Source organism: Rhincodon typus, chromosome 1 (genome assembly GCF_021869965.1).
Source record: "Rhincodon typus isolate 14 chromosome 1, sRhiTyp1.1, whole genome shotgun sequence".
NCBI lineage: Eukaryota > Metazoa > Chordata > Chondrichthyes > Orectolobiformes > Rhincodontidae > Rhincodon > Rhincodon typus.
The window spans coordinates 173,779,367-173,791,878 of record NC_063332.1 but is presented as its reverse complement, the minus strand read 5'-3'; the positions used below and the strand labels follow the sequence as shown (position 1 = coordinate 173,791,878).

Below are 12,512 nucleotides of genomic sequence, written 5' to 3'. Positions count from 1 at the left end.
TTGATGTCAAGTACAATTACTCTGTCCTCACTTCTGGAATTCATTTCTTCTAGCCATTTTTCAACCAAGGCTGTAATGAATTCAGTGAGCAGGTTATCCCTTTGCAAGTGCCACTTAATTCAAGAAGTAATTGTTTGTGAAGTATTCTGAGGTTGCAGGTTGCTTTTAACTGCTAGTATAATGGAATTGTACTGTGGTTAGTTTTTTTTGTCAAATAAAGCAATGGTAGAGAGAAGAATTTGGAGTAAGACAAATAAAGAGATTGCTAGCATTGGATTAGAGCATTGCATTTAGTTTTCAATTCAAACTGTTGGGATGGAATTTCTATTTCTTTTCTTTGTTAATGCTCCAAATTTTATTTGAGCTCTGTATGACCCATCAATTTGACTAGTGTTTTTTTTCTTCTCAGACCAGATATGAGAATGAAGCAGGCTTTATTTGGGATATTTACACTGTCCTATCAAAGCTGTGTTTGACCAAGGAGTTTTCAGTACTGACCTTAGTGATATGTTGAATGTTGCTCACCTTCAGTATAAAATTTGCCAAGAAAAGAGATTAATAAATTTTAACTTTCCAAGCCAGAGTATACAGTATTAGTGACCCAGCACATTGAAATCATAACCTGCCTGAAGTAAGCAAATGTCACTCACCATTGGAATAAACAACTAAAATTTCACAAAAGCAAGAAAGATGAGACACTTCTTCCCTGATGCAATGAGCTGTTTTGCCTTGTGTATTGCTTAATTACATGTTTGTAGCTTAAATAATGGGTAAAAATTGAAAATATAGGCGTAGTTTTAACAAATACTTGCTGGGAGCAGCTTTATAATGTAGCACTTTAAATTCAATTAAACTTGGTTTGTGATTGCTGTACTGTCTCTTAATGACCATTATGCAAAAAGCTTTCATTGTGTAGTTCAATTTTAAAGCAACAACATCTTTTAAGTGGTACAATAAAGTGTATGTTAACTCCCAATGACAAGCCACATGGAGCAGTGTGCTGCTGTACAGCAAATGATCATCTGGAAATATAAATTGAAATGCGCTCTAGACTGAATAGCTGAACAATTAATAATGCATGCTACTGTTATTTTTGCCCCTTGTGCTTGAAAACTACAGTTCCAATATGAGTTATTTTATACATGTGTGAAATGATCTGCACTAATGGCATTTTTTAGTTCCAGTAATTGCAATGCAGAGTGCATTGTGTATAAGTGCTTTTCTTTTTTGAAAAAAACAACAAAAAATGGAATTAGTGCTTTGAATACTTGTCATTTTATTGCCTAGGATTTGCAACACTGTCCCTGTAACTTTTGAGAATGTGTTCTAAAATATCACTTCTGTCAGTTGCAAAGACTTTCCAGTTTTGTTAATAATTGTCTTAATCATATGTTCTCTACTGCATCTGTGATGTAGGTAATTTATTGGCTGAGAGCAACTGAAAAATTTAAAACCCTTGGATGGAATACACTAGCAAGGATGCCACTGATTTATATCAATGTACAGTTCTCTTGCAGAGTAAGAAGCTCCAGCTTCAGTTCTGGGTGTTGTTATAGTTATTTATTTCAGTTGGGTTATGGTACAAGTGCTGTAGTTGAAGTAAAGAAATAGATATGCATTGGTGATTCCTGAGCCCTTTCTGGTCAGAAGCTTCACGTGAGGCCTTTGACATTGTTCACTCTGCTGTTCTCCAAATGCCTATCTATTGCCCCTTATTTGTGCTGAGAATCTAATTCAAAGTCTTGTCTTCCTATTCCATTTTTAAAAAAAATTCATTCATAGGATGAGGGTGACGCTGGCTGGGCCAGCATTTATTGCCCATATCTAATTGTCCAGAGGGCAGTTAAGAGTCAACCACATTGCTATGGGCCTGGAGTCACATGTTGGCCAGACCAGATAAGGACAGCAGTTTCCTAAAGTCTGCCATGGTGGGATTCAAACCCAGGTCCCCAGTACGTTACCTGGGCTCTGGATTAACCGTTCAGCAATAATATTGCCTCCCCCTTGAGCCTGCAAATGACCCATTCGGTGCCCTCCAATGGTCCACTTTCTCGATGAGGTGCTTACCTTGGCAGAAACTTTCAGCTCTGACTTGGTCCTAAAATTTTCTTGTCAGTTTTCAAATGCCTTTGTGGCTTTGTCTCTCCCTTATTTTGACCTTTTACATCTGTCAACAAATATTTTTTTTCTATCTATGGAAGCCATGCCTTGAGCTGTTAAAGCCTGATACCACTATGGCATCCACTCTTCACCTGTTTCTCAATAACACTTGAAACCTACTACTTTGCTCAAGTATTTGCTCACTTGTGCCTAATGTCTGCTTGCTTGTACTAATCACTCATCCCTTGTCCTGCTTTTTTTTCTAATTATAACTTTTCACTTTACAAAATGATTGCTGTAATATCCCTTTGTGTACCCCAATCAAAAGGTTTGGTAATTGAATTATTCTAAGCCACATTGTACCAGAATTCTTATTGAACAATATTAATACACCTTTGAACTTTTTGGCATGTGTTATCGAAAATTTCTTTCCTGGAAGATTGCACTCTTTCTGGTGAAAGATTCAGGTCCACATTTAGACATACTATCAGCCCAGCCTCTGTTTTGGCATTCTGGTTATATACACCAGGGGAGTGGTGTAGGATATGACTGTGGACAGCTTTGAGTGGACTGAAGCTTAAGTGTGGAATGCTCAACTAGATAAGTATTGGAATAACTTAGTTTGGAGCCAAAAAAGATATCAAACCTCTAGACATTTATTAAATAAGAAGTCGTTCTACTTAGCCTTTGTCACTGATTCCCCGAGTTTAATTTTCTCATCCTCACTGATTTCTTGGTCTTTTTTAAGGAAGGATAGAAGTGCATTGGAGGCAGTTCATGTGGATTTACTCGATCTATACCTGGAAACAGTGTATAATGAGTGGAATGTCTAATGAGGAAACCGTGGACAGTCTGGGCTTGTTTCCACTGGGGTTTACAAGAGTAAGAGGTGACTTGATTGAAGTATTATATGATCTTAAGGTGGACATGGGAAGAATGTGCTTTCCTTTGCGTGAGTCCAGAGCCAGGGTGCACTGTTTTAAAATTAGAGGTTGCCATTTTAGGATGTGAGAAATCTTTTCTGACTGCTATGACTTTGGAACACTGTTTTTAAAAATATGCAATGACCCCAGTTCTGCCATCCTCTAAGGCAAAGATAAAGATTCTTCTAAGGTAAGGGAATCAATGGTTGGTTGACTGGGAGTAGATGCGAATGTGGAATTACAAACACAAACAGATCAGCTATGATCTTGTTGAATGGTGGATGGACTTAATGGGCTGAATGGCCTACTTATTTTGTATGTTTATATCCTGGTGTTTGAGTTCTTTCACTAAATGCATGTTTGTTTCTTCATTGATAAAATCGCCTGAATTCCATTTTAGGTTGCCTGATGATTAATTGGAAATCTAAACTGGATATTGGAACTGAGCTATTCAAACCAGAAAATTACAAATTCAATCTAAAGTAAGAATGACAGTGGAGTTTCTATGGCCCCTCTTGTCACCATTCCTAGATTGGTTCACAATGCATTGATACATGTCAGAAATTCTGAGTAGGTAGACTTGACCAAGACCATAAGAAATAGAAACAGGAGTAGGCTATCTGGCCCCTCAAGCCTGATATGCTATTCAGTAGAATAATGGCTGATCCAACATTCCTCATGTCCACTTTCTGACCTTTCCCCATAACCCTTGATTCCTTTACTGATCAAGAATCTTATCTATCTCAGCCTTAAACACATATAGCAACTCTGCCCCCGCAGCTCTCCATTGGAAGGAGTTCCAAAGATATTTATCTTTCCCTTAAATAAGGGGACCAAAACTACACTCGGTATTCCAGATGTGGTCTCGCCAGCACCATGTACAGTTGTAGTAAATAAGGGCCAACATTCCATTAAGCCATCCTGATTACTTGTTGTACCTGTGTGCTAGTTTTCTGTTTTATACACAAGTTCTGTCAAGTCCCTTTTGTGTTGCAGCTTTATGTAGTTTTTCTCCATTAAATACTAATTGTTCTTTTATCCCCTCTTGCAAACTGAAGAACTTCACATTTTCCCATGTGATGCTCCATTTGCCAACATTTTGCCTGCTTAACCTATCAATATCTTTTTGTAAATTGTTTATATCCGTATTGCAATCTGCCTTTCCACCAATTTCAGAATTGTCGGCAAATTTAGCTGCAGTACGTTCACTTCCTTCATCCAAGTTATTAACATACATGTATACCTATTCTAAACAGTTGTGCTGTCAGCACTCATTTCTGTGGAACTTGACTGGTCACTGGTTGCCAAAATGAAAACAAATCCCTACTACCTGTAACCAATTCTCTGTCCATGCTGATATACTACCTCCAGTAACTTGGGCTGTAACTTATGACTTAACATTTTGAGGTACCGTATCAGATTCCTTCTGGAAGTCCAAATACAACAGCTCTACTGGTTCCCCTATATGCACGCTGGTTGAGACTTCCTCAAAAAACTTTAGTAATTTAGCTAGGCATAATTTTCCTTTCACAATCATAGAATCCCTACAGTGAAGCAGACCATTCGGCCCAGCAAGTCCAAACCAACCCTTGAAGAGCATGGCTAATCTACCTAGCCTGCACGTCCCTGGACTCCCAAGAACAATATAGTGTGGCCAATCCACCTAACTTGCACGTCTTTGGACTGCTTGGGGGGGTGAAACCAGATCACCCAACGGAAACCCACGCAGACACGGGGAGAATATGCAAACCCCACAAAGGCAGTCGTTGGAGGGTGGAATTGAACCTGGGTCCCTGGCACTGTGACGCAGCAGTGCTAACCAGTGAGCCACGATGCGGCCCTTCACTCTGCAGTGAAGCTGTGCCAAGTCTACTTAGATTAGATTGATTTTCCAAATGTTCTGCAAATGCATCCTTAATTAATTCCAATACTTTAACAATCACTGTAATCGGCCTATAGCTACCCTTTGCTTCCCTTTTTTGAGTAGGTGTGTCACATCAGTTTTCCAGTCCCCTGGTACTTCTCTGGAATCCAACAATTTTTGGAGATTTAAAGCCAATGCATCCACCATCTCTGTAGCTACCTCATTTAGGTCCTAGGTTGCAAGCCATTAGGGCCAGGGGACTTAATTGCCTTAAGCCCCATTAGTTTGTCTGATACAGCTTCTCTAGTGATGATACTTGATTCTTCCCCCAATTCTTTAGTATTAATAAAATGTTCAATGTATCTTCCACTGTAAAGACTGATGTAAAATATCTGTTTAATTACTCTGCCTTTCTTTGTTTCCCCAAAGCTGCGTCCCCAGATTCCCTTTCTAATGGGCCTGTGTTCACTTTGAACTCTCCCTCTCTCCCTTTTTATGTATATTTAAAGAAGTTCTTAACATCAGTTTTCTTTGCTAGTTTGCCCTTGTAGTTTACTTCCTTCTTTATCATCTTTTTTGTCCTCCTTTTGCTAGATTCTGAATTTATCCAAGTCTTCAGGGCTATCATTGATTTTTTTTTTGACCTCCTTATATGCTTTTTCTTTTCAACTTGATACTCTCCTTAATTTTCTTGGTTAGTCAGTTGGTTTGGCCCTCTCATAGGAATCTTTACTCAATGTATTTTTGATGAGTCTTGAGTTGTCCTTCCTAATAGGATGTTGTGGGTCCTACAACTTACTGTAGTGGTTCAAGAAGGCAGTTTGCAATGACCTCCACAGACAAATAACTTTGGGTAATAAATACTAAACTTTTTGATTTAATAAATTAAGGTCCTTGTATCCAAAGGTAGATAGTCAATTTAAATTTGACTTCTAGACTCACTTAAGAATGGCCACACACCAGCAACATACTAAGCCAGGACTTCCCAAAGAGTTAGCTTGCAAACCTACGTGGGTTCTGAAATTCTGCGGTCATGTTGCCACCCAACTAACTACATTTGCTGCGTTCTTCGTCCAGCCTTGAAATGGTGTCACAGTTGAAAAAAGTTTAGGAAATACTGTTGGGCAGTCAGCGCCTGGAAATCTGTATCTAGATATCCTGCCTTAGAGGCTCGGACAAGTGGCGAAACATTAGAGATGTTTCAGATTATGGGGCATCATTGTGGATTAAACTAAATTTTTGCATTTGTAGAAACCTCTACAGTATGGGCACAGACTATTTAGTCATTTCAAAGCAATTGCTTTGATCAGAGTTCTCTCATCCAGAATGACCCTCTGAGGTTTTGAGTTGCAATCTTAATGCAAGTTATATAAGGCTTGCATCTGTGCCAATTTATTACAAATTCAGAGACAAGAGAAGCAATCTGAATTCTTATCTGGCTTTTCATAATCCAGTCTAACCTGTCAAATTCTGCCAGTGAGAAAAACTAGCTAGTTTGCTTTTTCCAACCCTTTTCCTCCTCTCATTGAGAGAAAGCATAAGGTCTGCATGAAATAAGCCAGCATACTAAAATCTAAATCTGTTTTAAAAAGTAAGTGCAAAAGACAACAAACTGCAAATTTATTTCACCTAAATCTTTACCATTAGCTTTAATTATGATCTCTATTTGACTGTATGAGTATTAAACATATTCTTAGTTTAGAAGTGTTTAATTCCTTCTAAAAATATACAAAAGCCCTCTTCAGTTTTTATTTAAAAATGTCTAACTGAAATTACTTTTGATGCAGATTTAAGCTACAAGTTAACAGTAGATTCCAGTGGCTAGGGCAGTGAATTCCTCTTTTTCTGGTTTTTAGAATCAGGAATGTGTCCTTTTAAAGGTGCACTCATTTCACTGATTCAAACTGACTGATGCAGGAGATTTCAATCATTTGAATCCTATTAAACTTTACATTTGTGTATATGTTTCTAACTGCTTGACGTCCTTGTTTAAACAGAATCTTTTGAATTCTTTACTGTCAAAAAAGAAGTGCTCTAGAGCTTCTTGGAACAACTTGAATTTCCTAATCAGTAGCTCCCAAAAACAGATTTTGTTCTAACTGGAATTGTTTCCTTCTCTTGATCCTTACCCTTGCCCCAAATAAGGATCTTAAATACTAACATTGCCTTTCTTTTCTCTTTTTTCAGCCCAGTACTCAACAAATTTTAAAATTTGGTTGGGAGCGATATTTTAATTCTTTCAAGGTTGTCAGGTGTGAATAGTCCTTTACTATGGTCCATCCTGCCTCCAATACTGCAAGCCACACTTATAAAACTAAAGATCAAAGAATGTCTCTAGGTCTTGATCGATTTCCTGATTACTTCCTAATGTTGGGTATGAGTGCATTTTATATTAAGGATTTTAACATACCAATCACCAATGTTATGTTACTGAGGAATGGACATGGCATGATATTGCACAGAACACTTTAAATTGTTGCTTTGAATTGAATTGCACTAGGGAACTGATCCAAAACCTTCCGATTAATAGGCAAAATTGTTGCCTGTAGGGCACCTTCCAAAATGTATCTTGGAAGCTGGCTTGTTTTTCCAGATGTTTGAAATAACATCCACTCTGATACACCAATTGGGCTGAAAATTCAAAGAATTTGGAAGAAAATAGGTTTTTATTGTCATCATTTAATTATCGTGATGTACCAAAATACGTTTACCTCTGAAAGATGGTGTTTACTCCATTTCTGGCTGTAGATTTAGTCATCTTTACCCACCTCAAGTTGGACTATGACTGGAACAATGCTGGAATGAGACTCAAAGAACAATTTTAAAATGATTTTCTTTTTCAGGATATAGCTGGAGGATTAAAGAACAAAGAAAACCAAGCAAATCACACATAGTTATGGAATTTGGATTTAATAAGTTTCTATGTGAAGTCATTGAAGGGTGATATGTTGTAAGTTTTTCTGTGGATGGCGAATCTGTTGATCATTTGCAGATTCCGGCTTCAATTTAAACCATTACTAAGTTAATATGGTCATCAACCAAGACTGTTAGCAACAAATCCTAACTTGATTTCTGAGGGATTTGTACCATGTAGCTTTAACAATGAATGCATTAACTTTTTGCAACAGTCATGTCTAGTTCATTTTCAGAGAGATGTTTTATAGCTTCATTAACAGTGTCACATTTAAAATCGAATGAAGTTATTGCTATTTACTGAAGAAAAATCCATGCTAATACATTACCCTTAATATGGTGAGCTCCTATCTTGTTCAGTAACCTTTTATGTGGCATATTATTGAATGTCTTCTGGAAATCCAAATACATTGCATCTACTGGCTCCCCTTCAATTCTGCTTGTTATATCGTCAAAAATCTGGAGCAAATTTATCAAACAGATTTTCTTTCACGAAAGATCCTGTTTGATTGTCTTGCTATTTCTTTCTTAATAATGGACGCTGTCATTTTCCCCAAAGAATGATCCTACTGTTAAGTCAATGTTGATCTTTTGTATAAAAAAGAAAGCAGATGAATACTAATTAAGGTTAAAGAACCACCCTTCATTTGAAGTTGACCTATTTCCTGACCCAAAGAGACCAAGAGACAATACAGACAGTCTGAGTGCTCCCTTGCTCTTTTCCACCTCTTCTGTTAGACAGCTCTGCAATCCCTTCACTTTGTTTCACTTTGAGCTATTCAGCTGTAGCCAGGGCATTTTCACCAGTGGAGTTTCCCAATTCTGTGCTGTAGCTTCCAAAGTCCCCAAACAATCCATCTTTGGCTCCTTTCTCATCCTCATCTCTATGCTGTCCATGTAACTCTCTATGACTCATCTGTACTTTCACTTGTTATTACTGAGTCGTCTTCTCTGCTGGCCACCTTTTCAAAAGCCCTTTCCTGTTTCATCTGTAACATTTTTACTTCCTCAACCTATCTGTTGATAAAACTCCTACATTCCTGTTAATCTCCAGACATAATTATTGTGAAGCTGTCCTGGAAAGTGTTACATCCTCCACCTTCTGAGCGAATTTTCTGCTACTTTTATTCAATTGTGCAAGTTTATCCATCGCTTTTCATCTCTCTTGAATCATAGAATCACTACAGTGCAATAGAGGCCATTTGGCCCATTGAGGCTGCACCAAACCTCCGAACATCCCATGCAGACCCACTCCCCACCCTGTCCCCATAATCCTGCATTAATCATGGCCAATCAATCTAGCCTACACATCCCTGAAAACTATAGGGCAATTTAGCATGGCACATCTTTGGACTGTAAGAGGAAACCAGAGCGTCTCATGGGAAGAACATACAAACCCCATGAAGACAGTTGCCCAAGGCTGGAATCGAACCAGAGTCCCTGGCACTGTGAGGCAGCAATACTAATCTCTGTGCTTTCACAGGTATTTGACTTTATTTGCCTAAACCCTGATGTCTAAAGCTTTACCTAAACCTCAGCACCATCTCCTTTGCCATGATTTCTCTTTAGATGCATTTAGATTTGAGTTTTTTGACCACCTATCTTAACATCTCCTTTGGTTTGCATCTCACTTCCTCATACCACTGACACACCTTGGGAAACATTTATTAAAGACACTCAGTGAGTTCAGTTTGTTGATACAATTGATGGTGGATGTTGTGTATTATACACTCTTTCAGAATATGTATAGCTGACTTGGAAATAAACTGGCATGGCCTATGTGTAGTTTATAAATTCGAATCTGAACAGGTCAGAAGCTTCACCCACACCAAATACATATCTGGACCATCTTATTGTTGCTTGGCAAGGCTAAGATCTCATTGCTTGTACCTGTTTTAATTAGTTATTGCTATGTTTGTTGCAGATGCGGAAACTAGCTTAAAGGTCCAAGAGAGTGGAATCCTTCAAGTTTTCCCTCGTTTGTTGTCTCCACATTGTTCCTGCGCAGCAAAAGTAGCAAACATCATAGCAGAAATAGCCAAAAATGGTGAGGTTTTCAACAAGAACTTTCTCTGCTGGAACATCTTCAGTTTTGCACCTCATCTGTCAGTATATTTTGTGTTTTTTGAATTTTTTTTTCAATCCATCTATTTACAATTATATAAACTTTAAAATCTTGCAATGAATATTATGTTGATTGGTTTCAGAGTAAGAAAATAATAAATCTGCAATCTGATAATGACCAATTTTATTTCTAAGTCCTTAATTAGAAAAATTATTTGATCTTGTCTTACATTATACCAACAAGGTTCAGTGCAATCTTCAAGTTAGTTATCTGGGTTGGACCACAGAAGATAAATAGATGAATATATGCAGGTGTTGTTCAATTCAAACTTTAAATCATGCATTTTATTAATATTTTACATCAATTTCTTTCTCTTGTTTAAAGAGTAGAACTTTTGAAATTTATAGATCAAATAAGTACAGAATGTGGAGAGTAAAACTACTTCTGCCCTATGTGTTCAGAAATAAATTGGAAATGCAAAGCTTTGTTGAATAGCAAAGGTATAACTTCAGTGACACAGTTTGTGTAGGCATATTCTTGTTATGTGCTCAATTTAATAATAATTTTATTGGGGGAAGAATGTGACAGGAAGATAGTCAGCAAATGTGCGTAGATGACAATTTGTTGTTTTACATGGGAAAGGACAGCACAGATGTAGGCATCAGGGTGGAGGACTATGACATATTAGGGAAAAAAAGGAGATTTAGCAACCTTAAGTGGATAAATCTGCATGCATGGATGAGATGTGTCACAGGCAGTTGAGAGAGTTGATATTCTGGCCATGGAAGTGATTTTCCAATCTCTGGCCACAGTAAGGTGCTGGAGACAGGTAGATAGCTAACTCTGTCCAATTATTTTTTAAAAAGGAGGAAGGGATAAACCAGGAAGTTACAGGTCAGTCAACATATCTCAACATTTGCATTAACAACCTACCACCCTGCATGAACTCCAATTTCCTTCATCCTATTCTGTCTACCTGCTGTTCTTGCTTTCATTGCTTCCCTACCAATCTGACATCATCAATTCAGTTTTGATTCTAGGTTACAGTGACCATATTGATTACCCTTCATTCTATGTCGTTCATCTCATCCTAGCCTTTATTCATACACAAGCTCTTTTTCACCAGTGGTCTTAGTTGCATCTCTCCTGTGCTCCTAACCAGTACCATCATTAGCTGTATTCTAACACAATCCCTAAAATCTTTGTGTATGTCTGGTTCTGTTCCAACATTGTGTAATTTCTTCAAAGTTTTTTTTGTTGTCTTTGCTCACAGCATTGTTGTTTACAATGAGTTTCTGTTTTGTGACTATTAACATATATTTATGTAGTATGTTTAATATAGAAATAAGTGGTAGTGTTGAGGGTGCTGTTCTAATTGAGTCCTCTTGAGGAAAGCATTGAAATTTTGTTGGTAATTTGCAGAAGTTTACACTACTCAGTATCTGGTAAGAGTTGCATTAGGACCAAACTGCCTGGTGTTTTTGTTTTGGGGCGGGCGGGCAAAAAATGCTACCTATTATCAATGTAATTGGAGAAAAGTGAGAAATTTTTAAATTAAATTTTTAACAGGATTGTGCACTGACATTTTGGCTTCTCGTAATTGTCTCTTATCTGTCAGTAGCTTCCATTTTAATGAAGCCGTTTTGTAAATTACTTGCAGAAAAATGGTTGCTTTTGGATTGCTCATACAGCAATTTGTTTTGTTTAAATAAAATGGTAGCAAGTCAGTTTATCCATAATTCCAAATAAATGTGAAATTGCTCTTAAATGAGGACTGGACTGTTACATGTGTACTCCTTTTTTGTGTTTGAAATAGCAACACAATTTTTTTGTGCTTTCAACAAAATTGTTGAAACGTGCTTCACAGTTTCAGTTGAAGCCAAAAATATTACACTACTCAATAGTTGTATTTATAAGATATGGAAATATTATACACTCTCCTTTCCATATAAGCATCAACGTGAAACATAGAAGTGAATTCCTCATCAAAATTTTCACTTACAAACTTTGTGCTGTGGTGCAAATCACTTATTTTACACACATGTTGAGTTGCTATCTATACTGTCTACAGAATTCATGCGAAACTCATGTGTGGACACAGCATTGATTCCACCTTTGGTTCAGCTGTTGAACAACAGAGATCAGGAAGTGCTCCTTCAAACAGGACGTGCCCTCGGGAACATTTGCTATGATAGCCGTAAGTCCAGAATTAAAATACTGTTGCAATGCTGTGGTACTCGCGTCCATATTTAAGATTATTAACATCTGTTTACTAACAGACAGCTAATGGTACTAATACTCTACTGCCAAGATGAAATATACAAATCATTCGGTCATTATTCCTCACTATTTTAACTAGAAATGATGTTTGAGTACATGCATGAATGTGTCAGGAGGTACCAAGAGGTTTTGAGACCTTGTAAAATTAATATGCGCATTAGCTTTAGGTATGATTAAAACTAAGTTTTGACAACTTCAATGTTGTTCAAAAAAAAAAAATCTGATTCTAAGACTCCTGCCACGAGCAGTCTGAATTTATTATGTTCTAGGACTGGTGTATTATAATTCTGAGTGTTATCCGAGCCTTCTGAGAAACAAAATTACCAGTCACATTTTTTGTTTCTGTACTGAATTGCTGATACGGGGA

General features: G+C 37.4%; 1 protein-coding gene across 1 annotated transcript in view; it reads left to right on the top strand.

Moving 5' to 3' along the window:
- The first annotated feature begins 1,491 nt into the window (after positions 1 to 1,491).
- rap1gds1 (RAP1, GTP-GDP dissociation stimulator 1) overlaps positions 1,492 to 12,512 on the top strand; it is a 42,379-nt gene continuing 31,358 nt past the window's right edge. The window contains exons 1-4 of the mRNA XM_048612131.1: positions 1,492 to 1,518; positions 2,849 to 2,989; positions 9,725 to 9,847; positions 11,937 to 12,062. Coding sequence (XP_048468088.1) covers positions 2,878 to 2,989; positions 9,725 to 9,847; positions 11,937 to 12,062 — 361 coding nt within the window. The 5' untranslated portion in view covers positions 1,492 to 1,518; positions 2,849 to 2,877. The remainder of the gene's footprint in view (positions 1,519 to 2,848; positions 2,990 to 9,724; positions 9,848 to 11,936; positions 12,063 to 12,512) is intronic.